The sequence below is a fragment of the Phallusia mammillata genome, chromosome 2, assembly GCF_965637545.1.
Source record: "Phallusia mammillata chromosome 2, kaPhaMamm4.hap1.1, whole genome shotgun sequence".
NCBI classification, from domain to species: domain Eukaryota; kingdom Metazoa; phylum Chordata; class Ascidiacea; order Phlebobranchia; family Ascidiidae; genus Phallusia; species Phallusia mammillata.
The window spans coordinates 32,534,911-32,558,331 of NC_137253.1; the positions used below are offsets into that span (position 1 = coordinate 32,534,911).

The 23,421-nt window shown below is 35.5% G+C and overlaps 1 protein-coding gene across 1 annotated transcript in view; it reads right to left on the reverse strand.

Moving 5' to 3' along the window:
- LOC145215659 (sushi, von Willebrand factor type A, EGF and pentraxin domain-containing protein 1-like) overlaps nt 1-23,421 on the reverse strand; it is a 96,461-nt gene that overhangs the window by 69,678 nt on the left and 3,362 nt on the right. Inside the window, exons 4-11 of the mRNA XM_080084392.1 lie at nt 23,006-23,197; nt 21,519-21,701; nt 19,295-19,477; nt 18,982-19,164; nt 17,917-18,108; nt 16,374-16,556; nt 14,147-14,329; nt 13,834-14,016 (exon numbers count right to left, since the gene is read on the reverse strand). Coding sequence (XP_079940518.1) covers nt 13,834-14,016; nt 14,147-14,329; nt 16,374-16,556; nt 17,917-18,108; nt 18,982-19,164; nt 19,295-19,477; nt 21,519-21,701; nt 23,006-23,197 — 1,482 coding nt within the window. The remainder of the gene's footprint in view (nt 1-13,833; nt 14,017-14,146; nt 14,330-16,373; nt 16,557-17,916; nt 18,109-18,981; nt 19,165-19,294; nt 19,478-21,518; nt 21,702-23,005; nt 23,198-23,421) is intronic.

Consider the following 23,421-nt stretch of genomic DNA (forward strand, 5'->3'; position numbering starts at 1 on the left):
CTCTTGCTTGCGTTTGGCTCATGACCCAGGCTATTCGTCGGAACTAAGCGTACCCTTTCGTATGCAAACTTAAAAGCGCTTAATATAAGGTTTAATGTTGGCTTTTCCGGTTGAAACTCCATTTAAAGCCTAGTCTTTGTTATGGAATTAAAGACTATGTAATATAATTGTGGTCTAAACTTATCCTATAGGCTATTGGATAAGTGAGCAGTGAAACTTACTTCAGAATGCATTCGATTCGGTTGACAACTCCATCGCAAGATTCGCGCGACAAAATCGAAATATCACAAGTTGCTTGCGATTGTTGGGCAACAATGGTTTGTAAACACAGTAAAACGCAGACCAGCAGAGTATCCAGCCACCGTCGTAAGTTAAATTGTTGTGGTGGAAAAATTTTGATCTTGCGTTTCGACTTCATGTTTTGCCGCAACCACAAACATACGCGACCCGGCTTACGGCGATGCGGTGCTGCCCGCTCTGTCACAGTTTCAACGTGATCGGCAGAATGAAATTATTGACGCCAAACCTGCAAAGATAAGATCAGTATTAACCGCAAATTCGTACCGCGCCCAGAAGTCGTGAAATGTGCGACAATTTTGGGCTTAAAGTAACCGATTGGCTTCAACTTACAGTTATCGACTTTACGCAGTCTGGATTCTACCTGTTAGTATTGAGTTGCGCACAGTTATTTAGCACGGAACCTGACAGCACTTGCAAATATTAGTGTTTGCTGTTCCGGACAATACAACTGTGTGACGCTAATGTATACAAAGTGTTTCACAGTTGATGGATCGTCACACAACAGGCATAGTAGTCAACTTCTAAAACATGACTTTTCGACGCCCAATGTGCTGATGTTTACGTATCATTTCTGGCGTAACTAGCTGCAATATCTTCGCCTGTTTCTGTTTATTTTTGCAACTAGATCTTAATGATTTTCGGTGACTTCTATGTCTGCCTTAACAGCTGCTGTGACTTCAACTTACGGGCTTCAGTTACACGTCTATTCCTACCTGCGCTGTTTAATTTATTTAACGGTCTTCGAGCCCACGACGTTTCTGATTTAGTGCGAATCCCGACCAGTTTATTAATGTCTGTACAAGGGTCAAGCGCTTTAGACAAATCGCCTGTCTTTTCTTTCTGTTCTATTTTTACCCTTCCGTGTTGCAGAGGGACAAATGCGTCAATAACGGTCTATCTCTCAATGTGAGGTGAAAAAATATTGCTTGGTCAGACCTGGCAAAATTCTGCTCGAGGCAAACCGACAAGCCTGTGCCGGCCACGAGAAAGGTTTTAGAAGAAATGTGAATTCTCGATTGCGTCAGGGGCCTCGTTCAACGGTGTCTGACTTTTTTAACACCTTTCGCGTTTTTGTTCACGCCTTAGGAGAAACAACATAATCGCAGTTTAACGCAATCGCATCAAAACACAATTAGGGGATTTATTTAGTCTAGGTGAATTTTTATTCCCGTAAAAGTGATCGAATTGTCTATTGTAAACCGCATTTATTGTGAACAGTTTTATCTAAGTTTTACCTTTTTAACATAAAAAATGAAAATGGGTAAAACTCTACTTGGGCTTCAATCTCTGGGGTAAAAGGTTTTAAGTGTCTGGAATTGACACCGTTTGATTGAACGGAAATAAACTATGATTTACATCTCTTTTGCTCGAACCATGCGTTTGTTGTCACAAATTATGTCCATAACCAGAGGTTGCCATTATACAACACTGTTCTTGCCTTCTGGACATTTAAATGTAAACTTGGTTGAACAACGTACAAGTCCCACTTAGCGCGTTACATCTGAGTCGATGACGCATCGTTTTTTTCGCTGTTACGTAAGGCTTTCGAACATCGTCGTTATCTGCAGCACGCACGATCTTGATTTGCACGGTTTATAAATCACCCTAATATCTATACATATACCAGGAGTTTCCACAATGCAGCACCGATCTTGCCAACCGACTGTAAAGTTTCATTTTCATAACGGGAAATCCCCCCGCACAAACCTGTCAGCTGTGTTTTGAATCTAGCACAGGGAAGGCGAACCACTGACCCGCACTTCGTGACCCCCCACGTGAATTTTAGTGACCCACTTGTAGTTTTGAAAATATATACTGATTACTATAGGCAGGGTTACCAGACTTCCAAGAGTAAAAAGCAACACATCAGTTAAATTAAAGCCCTTTGCCAGATTGCCTATTGTGTTAAAATACAGATTGTTGAGTCAATTGTGAGGCAACAGATATGTTTATTTAAACTCACCACTTGAAACGATTTGTTGTAACTTTGTTGACGCTGTTCGGTTCAACATATTCATACGAATCTTTGTTTTCACACATGAATTTGGTAAAATCAAGTGCTAGGAAGGATTGTAAGACTTGCAGAAAAAATGCAGCAACAAGCTTCTCATTGACATGTATTCAAATATGTGACCCGCTTTGTTTTCTTTCCGAATTATGATCTCAAAATTATGATGTATGACCCATTCAACTAAAAAGGTTCGCCATCCATGTTCTAGCACAACAAATGGACAGGCTAAACGACTATGGGAGCGATTTTATGAACGATCGAAAAAAAGTTAACAAATCTGCGTCATATGACGCGCAATTTAAAACCCCTGTAACGTGATGTTTGAGAAAATCAGCGTTGCTGTGGCGCGTTTAACCTTGTTACCTACATTGCTTTACACAACAATATTACAGCTACGCTATTTTACACAACAAGACTACAGACAGTTCAGATTGTTCCAAGCACTTGCCAACAATCGGTTCTTTTCATACTTTACCTTACAGCTTTCATATTTCTGATGACCTCTTATGTAAAGGTATATAAATCTTACCACATAAAAAAATGACAATTTATTTGAAAACATTTACACAAAATATACTTCTGAACAAGATCTTTACATTTAATTCCAAATTGCGAAATTGCTTTATTGGCTGCGAGGTTAATTCACCGATCCAAAACCTTTAAGCATCTAACCTACCGTTAATCTCTTGATCACAAAATACACCTTACATTGTGTCAAACATCATTTGCATGTTTTGCAACAGGAAATTGCGGTGCCATATTTATCTTAGATTCAAATGTTGGTCAGGGTGTGTCGGGTAATGACATAATTCTGGGCGAAATGTCGGTTTTGCGTTCATGTTGCATCTCACAATCGACCAGTCTAATACACTTGCGGGTTAATGAATGTAAATATGCGGGCAACGCCAACATGGTTCTGAAACTTGTGAGGCGTACATAGAGCATCGAATGAGCGATAAGTTGATCACATAAATTATTTACATGCAAATGTTTTGAATAAAATTCCATAACATTGCACTAATGGGACTAAAAGAATATGTATCGCATTATGTTACCTATTTTTGTGTTGACCTTTTAAAATTGGGACATTTAAAGTATTAACTAGCTGATGTAACAATACATAATAAAATGTTCTAATGCAACAATTATAGTGGCATAGTCAGATGACAGAGGGAGCCATGTTTCTTCCTTTTAACACAAATAAAGATTTTAATTGACATAAAACGGTGCTTTAATGAACTTGTACATTGTTAACTTGTACACTGTACTTGTTAAAGAAGAGCTCTTTAAACTTGAACTTGTACATACTCAAAACATTTATGCACCTTGCCAATGGTTTTGGCCCACATAATTTAAAGTTTTGTGTTGGATGCCTAATGGCCACAACCACGAGTCGAAAATCCACACTCAAATTTTCCAGACAGAAATAGGCTACCCCAATAAAAGTTAGGTCAGATCGCAAACATCAGGAATCAAAGTTGTCCAAAGTCCATCAGTACCACAAGTGTTCGTGTCATCTGCACCATCCTTAATTTTGTCACATTCGTATGTAATCGTTACTCCAATGCCATATCTAAGCATATCACCAGTACTCCGAGCTACTGAAGGCGGTGGAGGACAAACTGTGAAACAATTATTATGATTTATAACAAAATAAAATGGGTTACATGACATTAAAGGGTTGGTACATTATGTTGAGGGTTGAACAGATTCGCCACCATAGACAATGCATTTACTATTTTAAAGAATTTTTAATTGAATAATTGTAGAAATGTTTCAGAATTTAAGCATCTACTATTGTCAAATTTGGAAAGCAAATGGTTGTATACAACTTCATCAAATTTAAACACTGCTTAATGATTAAGATGAACGTAAATTCATAACTGGGATCGGCCCTGAAGCGTCTATGCAGACAAGCGATCACGACAAGCTTACATATAAATCATAGTACGCAAGGCTCATTAAACACCTTATACCGAATCAAGCTGGTCTCCCAAGCATTCCCATGTTGAAAATCACAAGTCAGAAAAAATTAGCTTCGTAGGAGGGAATCGCCAGATTTACCAGTATCAGGTAAGAAAAACATTATTCATAACTGGGATCACCCTGAAGCGTATATGCAGACCAGTGATCACGGTAATAATCCCTAATTTGTTGCAATAGTCTTAGAATTTTTAAGCTTTGACCTAGACATTGGAAATTAAAACAACACAATGGCAAGATGGAAATATTCATCCTAAATATGTATGATTGACCAGGATAGTGTGTAGCCCAGTGTTGAGTTTTAACTCTTGGAAACAGTTCGATTTGGATAAAAAGTAACTAACATGTTGGGGTGCATGATGGCAAGGAAGCCAGTGACCACGTTCCATCATTTCCACACGTGTTTGTGGTTCCAAAAGTTTCAGTGATGTCTATACCGTTACAACAATCATAAGTTACTGTATCCATCGGCGAATATGTATCTTGAATTGGTGAAAATGCACCAAGTGGAATAGATGGAGGAGGGCAACAAACTGAAAAAAAAATAATGGTTAACAATAAATAAAAAAATCCGATCCTAATACAGTTTCCGATCAAATAAAAAGACACAAGTTATTTTGTCGACTTTAAAATTAAGTCAACTATAATTTTGAAAAACATATTTAGCCAAGGCTATTGAAGCAATTATACTGCGGTTGGACTACTAAGCATTAACACATGGGGACAGACTGTGAAATCTAGCCTGTGGTGGGTTTTAAACCCATGGCAGGAGCATATCCAAGGCTCACGCTCTACCCATAAGCTACACAGTTTCAGCAGCTAATCGAATCACATGGACCATTGTCTGTCTTGTATGCTGCACATATCAGCTTCGTAGTTAGTCCAATGTTGAGTCGATTTCATTTCACTTGGTGAAAGAACACATAGTTATACCAAGCTGGAAATAGCTGTAAACATTAAACCGTTCTGGTGCGTCAAACATGACATTGGAATCACACAGTTAAATTTGCACAATTGGAGGATCATGACTTAACATGTTGCAAGAACCGTAAGTTCACCAGAGCAGAAGTTCGAAGACAGTGATTTATTCTGATTAAACAGTCGAGCTACACGAGGTGCAAACTATCCAAATCTCATTCAATTTAGACATGTTTGAAAGTAGTTTAGGAGTATAGCAATAAGTGAGTAGGAAAACAAAGTTTATATGTAACAACCTGAAAAAACAAATCCAACAAACTGTCAAAGAAAACCAGTTTAGGGGACTTGTGGGTCGCATCATCGATTTGCCAAGAGCATTTGATGCGATTAACCGGATTATGCGATAATCCGGTTGCTACGTAAAGACTACACGTCGTTAACAAAAGTGCTCATTTTCACTTTCCCAGCTAAAACTGAGTTGCAGTGACGCTCAACTATGGCAACGGAGCCTTATTTTCTCTCTTTTGTTGCCGAATTGAAAAAAGTGCTACTCTCAGCGCAATACATGACGTCATGCTTCCTAACTGTCGTGGCTATGGTGCAATCGCCAAAGTGTGTTGAAGAAACAGAAGCAACGCACACACACTCTTTAATTGGCGCTCACGCCGTAGTTCGTTTAATTTGTGCTTTCTCTTGTAGTCAGGTTTATTTGAAAATATATGTTAAATCGAATTGGAGCCAAGGGACCCAACATTTAAATTTAGGAACTTCCCTATGACGTTTTAGTCTTGTTTTGGGTAGTTTCCCTTATAAAGGCACCTCGCTTAATATACAGGTAAAATTGTTTCTGACCTATTTCGTTTTGTAGTTCAAACCTACGCGTTAAGCGGCAAAGTGCTTGGTGCATATTTGTAAGCAAGCCCAAACCAGAAAGTACACGACCGAAACCTGGTCAAACTTCCAACTTCGGCACATTCTACAGCGCAAGGGTGCAAAGGCGAGCTGCATCAGTTTCTATTATAACCCGTTATTCAATTGACAAAAAGAATAATTCATTTTAGCAAACCTTTAAGAACTCAGATTGTGGCGCTACTTTCTAGCTTACTCAGCAAAACTGCAGCTGCAAGATTAGCGTGACTGTCACGTGATCAACGTGTGATCGTTGCTTTAAAAATTTAAACCAGCAGCAAATACGAAAGAAATAAATGCCTTTCTTAATTACTGATCCACCTGGTAAGTTGCGCAAGGTCACGAATAGAAGATATACAATATGTCAATCATTGGCACGTTACCAATTACGTGAATCTAAACAACATAGTGTGATTACTTGCGATCTAACATTTTTTACAACCATTACGTGTTTGGCGGGTCATGAACAATAACATAAGAACATTTTTAACAAATTGTTTTACATTTAACATTTTTCAAAATTCAATACAGTTTAATACTCCGAATTTGGTGCAGTTCGCACATAGTAAGAAATTACAATCAGCGTCTTTGCCGGAATACCAGTTTCGTAATTTTAACGTGTTGAACACTTTTAAACGCTTGTTGTATCACTTATGGCGATTAGATAAGCCAACAATAAAGAAACCATGTGCAAGGCATTGAGATAACGATTCCTAGTTATTGCACAGCGGTAAACTGAACGCCGATTTAATCTCCTAATAACTTTTCAAAAATATTTTATGGTCGAGACGTTTCATTTTCAACGTTAGATGCGTTATTTGGTGTAGAATGCAAACATGCATCTACGTTTTTTTCGCGAACATTACCTCCGGAGGATTTCACTACCATATCGTCGTCTTTTATTCGAAAAACTCGGTCTGTTCGACTTTCACATAGACATCATCAATCCGGTTTATCGCATATTTCGTTGAAAATCGATGCGAATATCCGGTTTATGCGATTAACCGGACGATTTTCTTAACAAACGATGGGCGACGGTTTGGGATTTTTAATTGCGATGCAATTAAACGTATTATGCGATTAACCGATATGCGGTTAACCGGATTCGTCTGTACTCAGTTGCACTTTTAAAATAGTTACACCTTTGAAGCTTTTTGTTGTCGTGACTAGCAGCATAAAAAAAGGTGTACTTGATAGGGTTAACAAATTGGATGGCACAAGAACAGGACCACATCTATCAACTGTGAAGTTTCATTCTAATCTAATAAACAGTTAACTGCAAAAACAGTTAACTGCAAAAGCCCAAAAAACAAAAAACAAAGTTAAAACAAGCAGTGTCCCTTAAAAAAAAACTAATCAATTTCAATGAGTTTGTCATATGCACACCCGTTAAAACACAAGTTGGACCAGCAGTCCATCTTCCATCTGCTCCACATGTAATTGTAGGAGGTCCCTCAAGTGTATGTTTAGTTGGATCAGTGCAACTGTATGTAACCGTTTCAGTTGGTGTGTAGGGAGATGTTGCTCCAGCAAAAGTTCCATCAGCAACAGTTGGAGGATCATCACATTCTAAAAAATAGATTTAAATTTAAACAAATGTAAATTAGGTAAAACTAATATTTGAAAAACACATGCTACAAATAATATCTAATTATTGCTGAGATTTAACAAAAACGTCGTTCAACTGGTGTCGAACTTAAGGCTCAATCGCTCCTAGGGGACAGCTCGATGTACCAACGGTTTGAAAAGGAATCCACCCAGAACAAAATATATAAAAAACTAGAAGAGTGGCTTAGCACATACTGCCCTGGCATATACACTATAACTTTTTCAAAAAACATTGATATATTTCTTATGCTTATTTTATATTGGGTCCCATATTAGTCACTGTCTTTTATAACCTTAGTTGTTTCTGCAAGCAGAAACTCATGAGTCCCCACACATGCAAAGTTGTAGATAATGCATTTCAAGAAATAACCATGTGAGCGTTTAGTGTTGCAAGGTAAAACGCAGTGATCGGCACTGGACTTAAATAATAATACTATGTCGAGTACAAACTATATAAATTTAGATTCACCCTAGATATTGTTTGAAGTATGTCCTATTTAACGTTCTTTTTCCAAGAAACGATGGAGTAAGTAGTGGCATAATGAGGTAAAACAAAAACTGAATAACAGATTCTACAAGCTGTCCAATTTTCATTCAATTCGAACATTGTGAAAAGGGTTACACATTTTAGAGATTAGTTGGTTAAGTTGTGGTGCTCCAGTGCAAACCATAACATTTAAGCACTTAGTATGTTTAATAAACTTTGCAAATTTCATATAATTAGGACGTTTTTTAAAAGTTCGTTTATTTTAGGGGGCTAGTTAAGTAAATGTAGGGGCTACAAGGTAAAACACATCTATTGAAACCTACAAATAACATAGTCCACATACCCAAATTTTATCCAATCCCGACACTGTTTAAAAAACTGACCCTTTAAACATTTGATGGAAAAATGAGTCAGACAAACTTTGGGAAAAAAATAACCCATTTTCAGGGGCTAGCGGGATAAATACTGGGGTAATCAACAAAAACAAAGTGGGATGCACTTCTACATAACTATATCTACAATCTGTGAAAATTTCATCCAAATCCATTAAACATTTGATGGAAAAACGAGTCGGACAAATTTTAGGCAGAAAATAATCCATTTTAGGAGGCTAGTGGAGTAACTATGGCGGTTATCAACAAAAACAAAGTGGGATGCACATCTACTTATTTATATCTGTCATCTGTGAAAATTTCATCCAAATCCATCAAACATTAGATAGAAAAACGGGTCGGACAAACTTTGGGAAGAAAAAAAAAACGAGAAAAAAAAGTTCCATCAGCAAGAGTTGGAGGATCACCACATTCTACAGTTTTAACAAAATAAATACAAAACATGAAAAATAAAGGAGAGATATTTTGTCTAACTCAGCAAAATAAAAATATTCAAGTTAATTACAAACAAGTTCTGTTTAATTAAACTTTTTATGTTCATACCTATTAAAACACAAACTGGACCAGCAGTCCATCTTCCATCTGCCTCACATGTAATTGTAGGAGGTCCCTCAAGTGAATGTGTAGCAGGATTCATGCAACTGTATGTAACCGTTTCAGTTGGTGTGTAGGGAGATGTTGCTCCAGTGAAAGTTCCATCATCAATAACTGGAGGGTCATCACATTCTAAAAAAATAGATTTAAATTGAAACAAATGTAAATTAGGCAAAAGTAAATTTGAAAACAAAACTTGTTAGACATATTTTCTTAATATTGCTGAGGGTTCTGTAAAACAAGCAGGTTCAATTAACATAAGCAGAATTGATGCAGCACTACAGTATAAGAAGTTTAGCACAAAACAAATATAATCAAAGCACTAGGTTAAGGTCTCATAGAAGTAGCAGTTCTAACAGGTTAACTAACTTTCTTCTGTTTTGGAATTTTTGCAATGGTACATAACACTGCAGAAGCATCATAGCAGAAGTGACCAAAAAATAAAAGCAAATTAAAAAGCTCTATCCAGCAAGTACCTTTATAAACATCAGCATTTTAGGGGAAAAACATGTTATTACATTGCTACATGCAAAATCAATGTTGTTCATTAGGGAAGGGGACACATATTGCTTTTGTCCGTATTTTTTTTCTTTTTCTTTTTTTTATCTGTCTAACGCTGGTTTATTAAACACATTTGGTCAAGAAAGATTGCTCCAAATTTATTCAAATTTGGACAGATGTTAGTTATTAATCCAAAATTTGATCCTCCTGAAGTTTGACTAAGAATGACCCAGCGGTTCACCCGCAGGCCCCCCAAACGTAAATTTTTTAAAACGGCTGTACTGACTAAAGTACATCATCTAGGAGTTTCATGCTTTGTTGTTTGGTGCAATGTAAGAATTTTTTTAAAGAATTTATATCTTTTTTCGGATTCACCCCTTAAACCCCGAAATAATCGGTTTTAGTTTTATGCAAGATATACAAGCCCTATGGTGCAGAAATATTTAAAAATTTTAACAATTGTTTAAGCAGGGTACTCGTTTAGTATTTAAAATTTTGCCAGTTGCCATCACAACCCATCATATGTGTATGCTATCAGTCAGAATGTCAGATATAAGTCCCAAGGAAGGAATTCACTGGTTCACGATTAAGGCGACAGAGTGGGAGTGCTCAGCTTGACGTCTGGACAGACGTTTTACGAGACAGTCATTTGGGTTATTAGAAATCATCTGTTTTTGCGCAGCAATGCCATGTCGTTTTATTGACTTATCAGGTGCATTTTTAGTTTGGGCGAAGGTTTTACACCTAAGACGTAATTTAAACTCGATAAACGTACTTCGGTATCGTTTATGTCAGGCAAAACGTCGTTGATAAAAACAAAAATATGAAAAAATAAAATCAAGTTTTTCAAACGCCGCGATAAATGGTCTTTAAATTCTGGTTGTCAGCTTGGCCATCGCACAACAATGGGTCACTTAAGGTCAACTTGTAGCAATAACAACACAGTTAAGAATTTTTTGTCATAGCGTATCTTCTTTAGTTTGACAAATCAATTCAAGAATCAGTACTTAAGTCATGTATAAAATAGGCTAAACGGTATTGTTGAACACTAAGGACTGCATGCTGTTAAAACAGTGTGAAAAGGTCATTATTATTAAAAAATAGTGTCTAATATAACAGTTAAGGCTTTATAGGAAAATTTGTTTTTACAAACTGAACTTGAACCACCATATCAAGGTCAAAGCAAGAGAATTAATTAAAAGTATGTTCCCCGTTCTTTTTTTACTGATTTTTTGTAATTATATGACAATAATGACACAAAAAGAATACGGACAAAACGTTCAGTTAATGCTTTGTGAAAAATTTGTCCTTAAAAATCTAACAACAACCGCAATATAGGTTTACCGTTTTACCGTAACATAACTTATACGCATACTAAATACACATGTGGAGACCCATTCGCTTTTGCTTGCAAAACAATCATATATGTAGATAAAATTGTGTATAGTATAGTAAATTGGTAAATATCGTATAGAATATATAAAATGGATGCATATCAGAAGGCCACTTTTCTAGTTTTACTTGGGTCCAAGTCAATGGAATGACAAACATGCAGGATATTGGTTGTCACATCACTTCAAAAGCAGAATAAATGTAATTTGTAGACAAACCTATCAAAACACAGCTTGGACCAGCACTCCATCTTCCATCTGCTCCACATGTAATTTTAGGGTCTCCCTCAAGTGTATGCATAGTACTATCACTGCAAGAGTATGTAACCATATCACCTGGTGTGTAGGGAGGTGTTCCTGGGGGGAAAGTTCCATCAGCAATAGTTGGAGGATCACCACATTCTACAGATCAAAAGTATGTCCCCCGTTCTAGGGTTTTAACAAAACAAATACAAAACAAAATATATAAAAAACTAGAAGGGTGGCTTAGCACATATTGCCCTGGCATACACACTATAACTTTTTCAAAAAACATTGATATATTTCCTATGCTTATTTTATATTGGGTCCCATACCATCCACTGTCACACATGCAAAGTTGGAGATAATGCATTTCAAGAGATAACCATGTGAACGTTTAGTGTTGCAAGGTAAAACGCAATGATCGGCACTGGGCTTAAATAATAATACTATGTCGAGTACAAACTGTATAAATTTAGATTCACCCCAGATATTGTTTGAAGTATGTCCTATTTAACGTTCTTTTTCAAAGAAACGATGAAGTAAGTAGTGGCATAATGGGGTAAAACAAAAAATGAATAGCAAACTCTACAAGCTGTCCAATTTTCATCCAATTCGAACATTGTGAAAAGGGTTACACATTTTAGAGATTAGTTGGTTAAGTTGTGGTGCTACAGGGCAAAACATAACATTTGAGGACTTAGTGAGTTTAACAAACTTTGCAAATTTCATATAATTAGGACGTTTTTCAAAAAAACTTCATTTATTTTAGGAGGCTAGTTGAGTAAATGTTGGGGCTACAAGGTAAAACACATCAACTGAAACCAACAAAAAGCATAGTCCACATATTACCCAAATTTTATCCAATTTCGACACTGTTTAAAAAACTGACCCATTTTAGGGGGCTAGTAGGGTAACTAATGGGGTCTGACACACAAACTAAAAAATATGAAACCTCAATGACTCAATCAATAGTACTGCAAATATTCACAGGGCTAATAACAAAGTGGGATGCACATCTACATAACTATATCTACCATCTGTGTAAATTTCAGCCAAATCCATCTAACATTAGATGGAAAAACGAGTCGGGCAAATTTTAAGAAGAAAATAACCCATTTCAGAAGGCTAGCAAGGTGAATAATGGGGTAATTAACAAAAACAAAGTGGGATGCACATCTACATAACTATATCTACCATCTGTGTAAATTTCAGCCAAATCCATCACACATTTGATGGAAAAACAAGTCGGACAAACTTTGGGGAGAAGAAAAAAAAGAAAAAACTAATTTGAGTAAAATCAATATGTGTCCCCTTCAGGGAAGGGGACCCGTAATAAAGGATATATATTTTGTCTAACTCAGCAAAATAAAGCAAAAATATTCAACTTAATTACAAATAAGTTCTATATGATTAAACATTTTTATGTCCATACCTATTAGAACACAAACTGGACCAGTAGTCCAACATCCATCAGCTCCACATTGAATTGGATTAGGTCCTTCAAGTTTATGTGTAGTAGGATCAATGCAACTGTATAAGACTGTATCTGTTGGTGTGTAGGGAGGTGTTCCTGGGGGGAAAGTTCCATCAGCAATAGCTGGAGGATCACCACACTCTACAGATCCTAACAAAACAAAACAAGCTGTACCATATATTTCAAAGCTTGTTTAATATATGTCATCAAACCAATGTTTTGCAAAGAACTCAAATACAGTGCTTCCCCTATATCTATACATTTTTTAACCAACATTCGTTTAATCAAATGTCTTATGAAAAATATTATTGGGGGATAAATCTACAAACAAATGAACTGCGAAGCCCGTTGCACACTTCAGTTTTGAATTTATTGGCAAACACGATTCTAAATCCTACATATCTAAAATGTATATTTAAACAATAAAGAATTGTTCTTCTGGTAAAGTCAAGCAAAGATTTATTGTATGAATTCAATGATATGTTCTTTGCTTAAAATGTTGATTTATAAAATCTGGCCCATCTGAACTATTTAAGTGAGAAAGCATCGTATTGGAAAACAACTATGTCATAATAGCAAACTCCAGTACAAAAGATTAGAGCTGATTGATATATATTTATCATAAATTCCATGTTATTGCACTCTAAATTTTGTGCACTGAATGAAATATCATCAGTGAGTATTGATGTTCTGTGTTATAGCATATTTGGATAAACCCCCAAAAAGGTAGAAAAATGACATCACTGTTAACTGCATTTGTAGGTGAAATAATAAATTAACTATATCAAATGAAAAAACTGGTTTGATAAACACAAATTTTCTTTTCAACTTTGGCATTAAATAAAATGAAATGTGAATAAGTGTAAAATAGAGGGAACGTTTTGAAAACAATAAACTTCCAAACACAATACAAGTCACTGTGGTACATTTTATTTAAGTCTAAGTCAAGTGAGCATTGAACTTGGATTCTATGGTTGGCAAACTCTTCCAGAATACAGATTAAAAGTTTTAACCATACATACCTATTGCAACACACACTGGACCAGCACTCCATCTTCCATCTGCTCCACATGTAATTTTGGCGTCTCCCTCAAGTGAATGTGTAGCAGGATCAGTGCAAGAGTATGTAACCATATCACCTGGTGTATAGGGAGCTGTTCCTGGGATGAAAGTTCCATCAGCAATAGTTGGAGGATCACCACATTCTACAGTTTTAACAAAATAAATACAAAACATGAAAAATAAAGGAGAGATATTTTGTCTAACTCAGCAAAATAAAAATATTCAAGTTAATTACAAACAAGTTCTGTTTAATTAAACTTTTTATGTTCATACCTATTAAAACACAAACTGGACCAGCAGTCCATCTTCCATCTGCCTCACATGTAATTGTAGGAGGTCCCTCAAGTGAATGTGTAGCAGGATCAGTGCAACTGTATGTAACCGTTTCAGTTGGTGTGTAGGGAGATGTTGCTCCCATGAAAGTTCCATCATCAATAATTGGAGGGTCATCACATTCTAAAAAAATAGATTATAATTGAAACAAATGTAAATTAGGCAAAAGTAAATTTGAAAACAAAACTTGTTAGACATATTTTCTTAATATTGCTGAGGGTTCTGTAAAACAAGCAGGTTCAATTAACAAAACCAGAATTGATGCAGCACTACAGTATAAGAAGTTTAGCACAAAACAAATATAATCAAAGCACTAGGTTAAGGTCTCATAGAAGTAGCAGTTCTAACAGGTTAACTAACTTTCTTCTGTTTTGGAATTTTTGCAATGGTACATAACACTGCAGAAGCATGATAGCAGAAGTGACCAAAAAATAAAAGCAAATTAAAAAGCTCTATCCAGCAAGTACCTTTATAAACATCAGCATTTTAGGGGAAAAACATGTTATTACATTGCTATGTGCAAAATCAATCTTGTTCATTATGTGTCCCCTTTCCTGAAGGGGACACATATTGTTTTTGTCCATATTTTTTTTTTCTTTTTTTTTCTTTTATCTGTCTAACGCTGGTTTATTAAACACATTTGGTCAAGAAAGATTGCTCCAAATTTATTCAAATTTGGACAGATGTTAGTTATTAATCCAAAATTTGATCCTCCTAAAGTTTGACCCCGAATGACCCAGCGGTTCACCCGCAGGCCCCCCAAACGTAATTTTTTTAAAACGGCTGTACTGACTAAAGTACATCATCTAGGAGTTTCATGCTTTGTTGTTTGGTGCAATGTAAGAATTTTTTAAAAGAATTTATATCTTTTTTCGGATTCATCCATTTTTCACCCCTTAAACCCCGAAATAACCGGTTTTAGTTTTATGCAAGATATACAAGCCCTATGGTGCAGAAATATTTAAAAATTTTGTTTGAGTTGTTTGAGCAGGGTACTCGTTTAGTATTTAAAATTTTGCCAGTTGCCATCACAACCCATCATATGTGTATGCTATCAGTCAGAATGTCAGATATAAGTCCCAAGGAAGGAATTCACTGGTTCACGATTAAGGCGGCAGAGTGGGGGTGCTCAACTTGACGTCCGGACAGACGTTTTACGAGACAGTCGTTTGGGTGATTAGAAATCATCTGTTTTTGCGCAGAAATGCCATGTCGTTTTATTGACTTATCAGGTGCATTTTCAGTTTGGGCGAAGGTTTTACACCTAAGACGTAATTTAAACTCGATAAACGTACTTCGGTATCGTTTATGTCAAGCAAAACGTGATCAACAAAAAAATGAAAAAATAAACTTAACTTCTTTAAACGCCGCAAAAAATGGTCTTCAAATTCTGTTTGTCAGCTTGGCTGTCGCATAACAATGGGCCACTAACGGTCAACTTGTAGGCATTACAACACAGTTAAAAAAATTTCGTCATAACATATTTTCTTTATTTTTGACAAATGTCATGTATAAAATAGGCTAAACAGTATTGTTGAACACTAAAAACTGCATGCTGTTAAAAGAGTCTGAAAAGGTCATTAAACGGCCGTTTTTGTGAAACAAAGTTAAGTGAAAAACAAGTTGTTATGTATACCTTTCTAGCAAACGACTATTAAAAAATAGTGTCTAATATAACAGTAAAGGCTTTATAGGAAAATTTGTTTTTAAAAACTGAACTTGAACCACCATGTCAAGGTCAAAGCAAGAGAATTAATTAAAAGTATTTTCCCTGTTCTTTTTTTACTGATTTTTTGTAATTATATGACAATAATGACACAAAAAGAATACGGACAAAACGTTCAGTTAATGCTTTGTGAAAAATTTGTCCTTAAAAATCTAACAATAACCGCAACATAGGTTTACCGTTTTACCATAATGTAAGTTTACTGTAAATACGCATGTGGAAACCCATTCGCTTTAGCTTGCAAAAACAATCATATATGTAGATAAAATTGTGCATAGTATAGTAAATTGGTAAATATCGTATAGAATATATAAAATGGATGCATACCAGAAAGTCACTTTTCTAGTTTTACTTGGGTCCAAGTCAATGGAATGACAAACATGCAGGATATTGGTTGTCACATCACTTCAAAAGCAGAATAAATGTAATTTGTAGACAAACCTATCAAAACACAAGTTGGACCAGCACTCCATCTTCCATCTGCTCCACATGTAATTTTAGGGTCTCCCTCAAGTGTATGCATAGTACTATCACTGCAAGAGTATGTAACCATATCACCTGGTGTGTAGGGAGGTGCTCCTGGGGGGAAAGTTCCATCAGCAACAGTTGGAGGATCACCACATTCTAGGGTTTTAACAAAACAAATACAAAACAAAATATATAAAAAACTAGAAGGGTGGCTTAGCACATATTGCCCTGGCATATACACTATAACTTTTTCAAAAAACATTGATATATTTCCTATGCTTATGTTATATTGGGTCCCATACCATCCACTGTCACACATGCAAAGTTGGAGATAATGCATTTCAAGAGATAACCATGTGAACGTTTAGTGTTGCAAGATAAAACGCAGTGATCGGCACTGGGCTTAAATAATAATACTATGTCGAGTACAAACTATATAAATTTAGATTCACCCCAGATATTGTTTGAAGTATGTCCTATTTAACGTTCTTTTTCAAAGAAACGATGAAGTAAGTAGTGGCATAATGGGGTAAAACAAAAAATGAACAGCAAATTTTACAAGCTGTCCAATTTTCATCCAATTCGAACATTGTGAAAAGGGTTACACATATTAGAGATTAGTTGGTTAAGTTGAGGTGCTACAGGGCAAAACATAACATTTGAGGACTTAGTATGTTCAACAAACTTTGCAAATTTCATATAATCAGGACGTTTTTCAAAAAAGTTCATTTATTTTAGGGGGCTAGTTGAGTAAATGTTGGGGCTACAAGGTAAGACACATCAACTGAAACCAACAAAAAGCATAGTACACTTACTACCAAAATTTTATCTAATCTCGACATTGTTTAAAAAACTGACCCATTTTAGGGGGCTAGTAGGGTAACTAATGGGGTCTGACACACAAACTAAAAAATATGAAACCTCAATGACTCAATCACTAGTACTGCAAAATTTCAACCCAATCCGCCAATGTTTCAAATGTCTACCACTAGAGGTGTTTTGAGCAACAACCGTTAATGTTTCTCACATCATAGGGCTTTGAGCAACAACCTTTAATGTTTCTGACGTCACAGGGCTAATAACAAAGTGGGATGCACATCTACATAACTATTTCTACCATCTGTGTAAATTTCAGCCAAATCCACCTAATATTAGATGGAAAAACGAGTCGGACAAATTTTAAGAAGAAAATAACCCATTTCAGAGGGCTAGCAAGGTAAATAATGGGGTAATTAACAAAAACAAAGTGGGATGCACATCTACATAACTATATCTGCCATCTGTGTATAATTTCAGCCAAATCCATCACACATTTGATGGAAAAACGAGTCGGACAAACTTTGGGGAGAAGAAAAAAAAGAAAAAACTAATTTGAGTAAAATCAATATGTGTCCCCTTCAGGGAAGGGGACCCGTAATAAAGGATATATATTTTGTCTAACTCAGCAAAATAAAGCAAAAATATTCAAGTTAATTACAAATAAGTTCTATATGATTAAACATTTTTATGTCCATACCTATTAGAACACAAACTGGACCAGTAGTCCAACATCCATCAGCTCCACATTGAATTGGATTAGGTCCTTCAAGTTTATGTGTAGTAGGATCAATGCAACTGTATAAGACTGTATCTGTTGGTGTGTAGGGAGGTGTTCCTGGGGGGAAAGTTCCATCAGCAATAGCTGGGGGATTACCACATTCTACAGATCCTAACAAAACAAAACAAGCTGTACCATATATTTCAAAGCTTGTTTAATATATGTCATCAAACCAATGTTTTGCAAAGAACTCAAATACAGTGCTTCCCCTATATCTATACATTTTTTAACCAACATTCGTTTAATCAAGTGTCTTATGAAAAATATTATTGGGGGATAAATCTACAAACAAATGAACTGTGAAGCCCGTTGCACACTTCAGTTTTGAATTTATTGGCAAACACGATTCTAAATCCTACATATCTAAAATGTATATTTAAACAATAAAGAATTGTTCTTCTGGTAAAGTCAAGCAAAGATTTATTGTATGAATTCAATGATATGTTCTTTGCTTAAAATGTTGATTTATAAAATCTGGCCCATCTGAACTATTTAAGTGAGAAAGCATTGTATTGGAAAACAACTATGTCATAATAGCAAACTCCAGTACAAAAGATTAGAGCTGATTGATATATATTTATCATAAATTCCATGTTATTGCACTCTAAATTTTGTGCACTGTATGAAATATCATCAGTGAGTATTGATGTTCTGTGTTATAGCATATTTGGATAAACCCAAAAAAAGGTAGAAAAATGACATCACTGTTAACTGCATTTGTAGGTGAAATAATAAATTAACTATATCAAATGAAAAAACTGGTTTGATAAACACAAATTTTTCTTTTCAACTTTGGCATTAAATAATATGAAATGTGAATAAGTGTAAAATAGAGGGAACGTTTTGAAAACAATAAACTTCCAAACACAATACAAGTCACTGTGGTACATTTTATTTAAGTCTAAGTCAAGTGAGCATTGAACTTGGATTCTATGGTTGGCAAACTCTTCCAGAATACAGATTAAAAGTTTTAACCATACATACCTATAGCAACACACACTGGACCAGCACTCCATCTTCCATCTGCCCCACATGTAATTTTGGCGTCTCCCTCAAGTGAATGTGTAGCAGGATCAGTGCAAGAGTATGTAACCATATCACCTGGTGTATAGGGAGCTGTTCCTGGGATGAAAGTTCCATCAGCAATAGTTGGAGGATCACCACATTCTACAATTTTCACAAAATAAATACAAAACATGAAAAATAAAGGAGAGATATTTTGTCTAACTCAGCAAAATAAAAATATTCAAGTTAATTACAAACAAGTTCTGTTTAATTAAACTTTTTATGTTCATACCTATTAAAACACAAACTGGACCAGCAGTCCATCTTCCATCTGCCTCACATGTAATTGTAGGAGGTCCCTCAAGTGAATGTGTAGCAGGATCAGTGCAACTGTATGTAACCGTTTCAGTTGGTGTGTAGGGAGATGTTGCTCCCATGAAAGTTCCATCATCAATAATTGGAGGGTCATCACATTCTAAAAAAATAGATTATAATTGAAACAAATGTAAATTAGGCAAAAGTAAATTTGAAAACAAAACTTGTTAGACATATTTTCTTAATATTGCTGAGGGTTCTGTAAAACAAGCAGGTTCAATTAACAAAACCAGAATTGATGCAGCACTACAGTATAAGAAGTTTAGCACAAAACAAATATAATCAAAGCACTAGGTTAAGGTCTCATAGAAGTAGCAGTTCTAACAGGTTAACTAACTTTCTTCTGTTTTGGAATTTTTGCAATGGTACATAACACTGCAGAAGCATGATAGCAGAAGTGACCAAAAAATAAAAGCAAATTAAAAAGCTCTATCCAGCAAGTACCTTTATAAACATCAGCATTTTAGGGGAAAAACATGTTATTACATTGCTATGTGCAAAATCAATCTTGTTCATTATGTGTCCCCTTTCCTGAAGGGGACACATATTGTTTTTGTCCATATTTTTTTTTCTTTTTTTCTTTTATCTGTCTAACGCTGGTTTATTAAACACATTTGGTCAAGAAAGATTGCTCCAAATTTATTCAAATTTGGACAGATGTTAGTTATTAATCCAAAATTTGATCCTCCTAAAGTTTGACCCCCAATGACCCAGCGGTTCACCCGCAGGCCCCCCAAACGTAATTTTTTTAAAACGGCTGTACTGACTAAAGTACATCATCTAGGAGTTTCATGCTTTGTTGTTTGGTGCAATGTAAGAATTTTTTAAAATAATTTATATCTTTTTTCGGATTCACCCATTTTTCACCCCTTAAACCCCGAAATAACCGGTTTTAGTTTTATGCAAGATATACAAGCCCTATGGTGCAGAAATATTTAAAAATTTTGTTTGAGTTGTTTGAGCAGGGTACTCGTTTAGTATTTAAAATTTTGCCAGTTGCCATCACAACCCATCATATGTGTATGCTATCAGTCAGAATGTCAGATATAAGTCCCAAGGAAGGAATTCACTGGTTCACGATTAAGGCGGCAGAGTGGGGGTTCTCAACTTGACGTCCGGACAGACGTTTTACGAGACAGTCGTTTGGGTGATTAGAAATCATCTGTTTTTGCGCAGAAATGCCATGTCGTTTTATTGACTTATCAGGTGCATTTTCAGTTTGGGCGAAGGTTTTACACCTAAGACGTAATTTAAACTCGATAAACGTACTTCGGTATCGTTTATGTCAAGCAAAACGTGATCAACAAAAAAATGAAAAAATAAACTTAACTTTTTTAAACGCCGCAAAAAATGGTCTTTAAATTCTGTTTGTCAGCTTGGCTGTCGCATAACAATGGGCCACTAACGGTCAACTTGTAGGCATTACAACACAGTTAAAAAAATTTTGTCATAACATATTTTCTTTATTTTTGACAAATGTCATGTATAAAATAGGCTAAACGGTATTGTTGAACACTAAAAACTGCATGCTGTTAAAACAGTCTGAAAAGGTCATTAAACGGCCATTTTTGTGAAACAAAGTTAAGTGAAAAACAAGTTGTTATGTATACCTTTCTAGCAAACGACTATTAAAAAATAGTGTCTAATATAACAGTAAAGGCTTTATAGGAAAATTTGTTTTTAAAAACTGAACTTGAACCACCATGTCAAGGTCAAAGCAAGAGAATTAATTAAAAGTATTTTCCCTGTTCTTTTTTTACTGATTTTTTGTAATTATATGACAATAATGACACAAAAAGAATACGGACAAAACGTTCAGTTAATGCTTTGTGAAAAATTTGTCCTTAAAAATCTAACAATAACCGCAACATAGGTTTACCGTTTTACCATAATGTAAGTTTACTGTAAATACGCATGTGGAAACCCATTCGCTTTAGCTTGCAAAAACAATCATATATGTAGATAAAATTGTGCATAGTATAGTAAATTGGTAAATATCGTATAGAATATATAAAATGGATGCATATCAGAAAGTCACTTTTCTAGTTTTACTTGGGTCCAAGTCAATGGAATGACAAACATGCAGGATATTGGTTGTCACATCACTTCAAAAGCAGAATAAATGTAATTTGTAGACAAACCTATCAAAACACAAGTTGGACCAGCACTCCATCTTCCATCTGCTCCACATGTAATTTTAGGGTCTCCCTCAAGTGTATGCATAGTACTATCACTGCAAGAGTATGTAACCATATCACCTGGTGTGTAGGGGGGTGCTCCTGGGGGGAAAGTTCCATCAGCAACAGTTGGAGGATCACCACATTCTAGGGTTTTAACAAAACAAATACAAAACAAAATATATAAAAAACTAGAAGGGTGGCTTAGCACATATTGCCCTGGCATATACACTATAACTTTTTCAAAAAACATTGATATATTTCCTATGCTTATGTTATATTGGGTCCCATACCATCCACTGTCACACATGCAAAGTTGGAGATAATGCATTTCAAGAGATAACCATGTGAACGTTTAGTGTTGCAAGGTAAAACGCAGTGATCGGCACTGGGCTTAAATAATAATACTATGTCGAGTACAAACTATATAAATTTAGATTCACCCCAGATATTGTTTGAAGTATGTCCTATTTAACGTTCTTTTTCAAAGAAACGATGAAGTAAGTAGTGGCATAATGGGGTAAAACAAAAAATGAACAGCAAATTTTACAAGCTGTCCAATTTTCATCCAATTCGAACATTGTGAAAAGGGTTACACATATTAGAGATTAGTGGGTGAAGTTGAGGTGCTACAGGGCAAAACATAACATTTGAGGACTTAGTATGTTCAACAAACTTTGCAGATTTCATATAATCAGGACGTTTTTCAAAAAAGTTCATTTATTTTAGGGGGCTAGTTGAGTAAATGTTGGGGCTACAAGGTAAGACACATCAACTGAAACCAACAAAAAGCATAGTACACTTACTACCAAAATTTTATCTAATCTCGACACTGTTTAAAAAACTGACCCATTTTAGGGGGCTAGTAGGGTAACTAATGGGGTCTGACACACAAACTAAAAAATATGAAACCTCAATGACTCAATCACTAGTACTGCAAAATTTCAACCCAATCCGCCAATGTTTCAAATGTCTACCACTAGAGGTGTTTTGAGCAACAACCGTTAATGTTTCTCACATCATAGGGTGCACATCTACATAACTATATCTACCATCTGTGTAAATTTCAGCCAAATCCACCTAATATTAGATGGAAAAACGAGTCGGACAAATTTTAAAAAGAAAATAACCCATTTCAGAGGGCTAGCAAGGTAAATAATGGGGTAATTAACAAAAACAAAGTGGGATGCACATCTACATAACTATATCTGCCATCTGTGTATAATTTCAGCCAAATCCATCACACATTTGATGGAAAAACGAGTCGGACAAACTTTGGGGAGAAGTAAAAAAAGAAAAAACTAATTTGAGTAAAATCAATATGTGTCCCCTTCAGGGAAGGGGACCCGTAATAAAGGACATATATTTTGTCTAACTCAGCAAAATAAAGCAAAAATATTCAAGTTAATTACAAATAAGTTCTATATGATTAAACATTTTTATGTCCATACCTATTAGAACACAAACTGGACCAGTAGTCCAACATCCATCAGCTCCACATTGAATTGGATTAGGTCCTTCAAGTTTATGTGTAGTAGGATCAATGCAACTGTATAAGACTGTATCTGTTGGTGTGTAGGGAGGTGTTCCTGGGGGGAAAGTTCCATCAGCAATAGCTGGGGGATTACCACATTCTACAGATCCTAACAAAACAAAACAAGCTGTACCATATATTTCAAAGCTTGTTTAATATATGTCATCAAACCAATGTTTTGCAAAGAACTCAAATACAGTGCTTCCCCTACATCTATACATTTTTTAACCAACATTCGTTTAATCAAATGTCTTATGAAAAATATTATTGGGGGATAAATCTACAAACAAATGAACTGTGAAGCCCGTTGCACACTTCAGTTTTGAATTTATT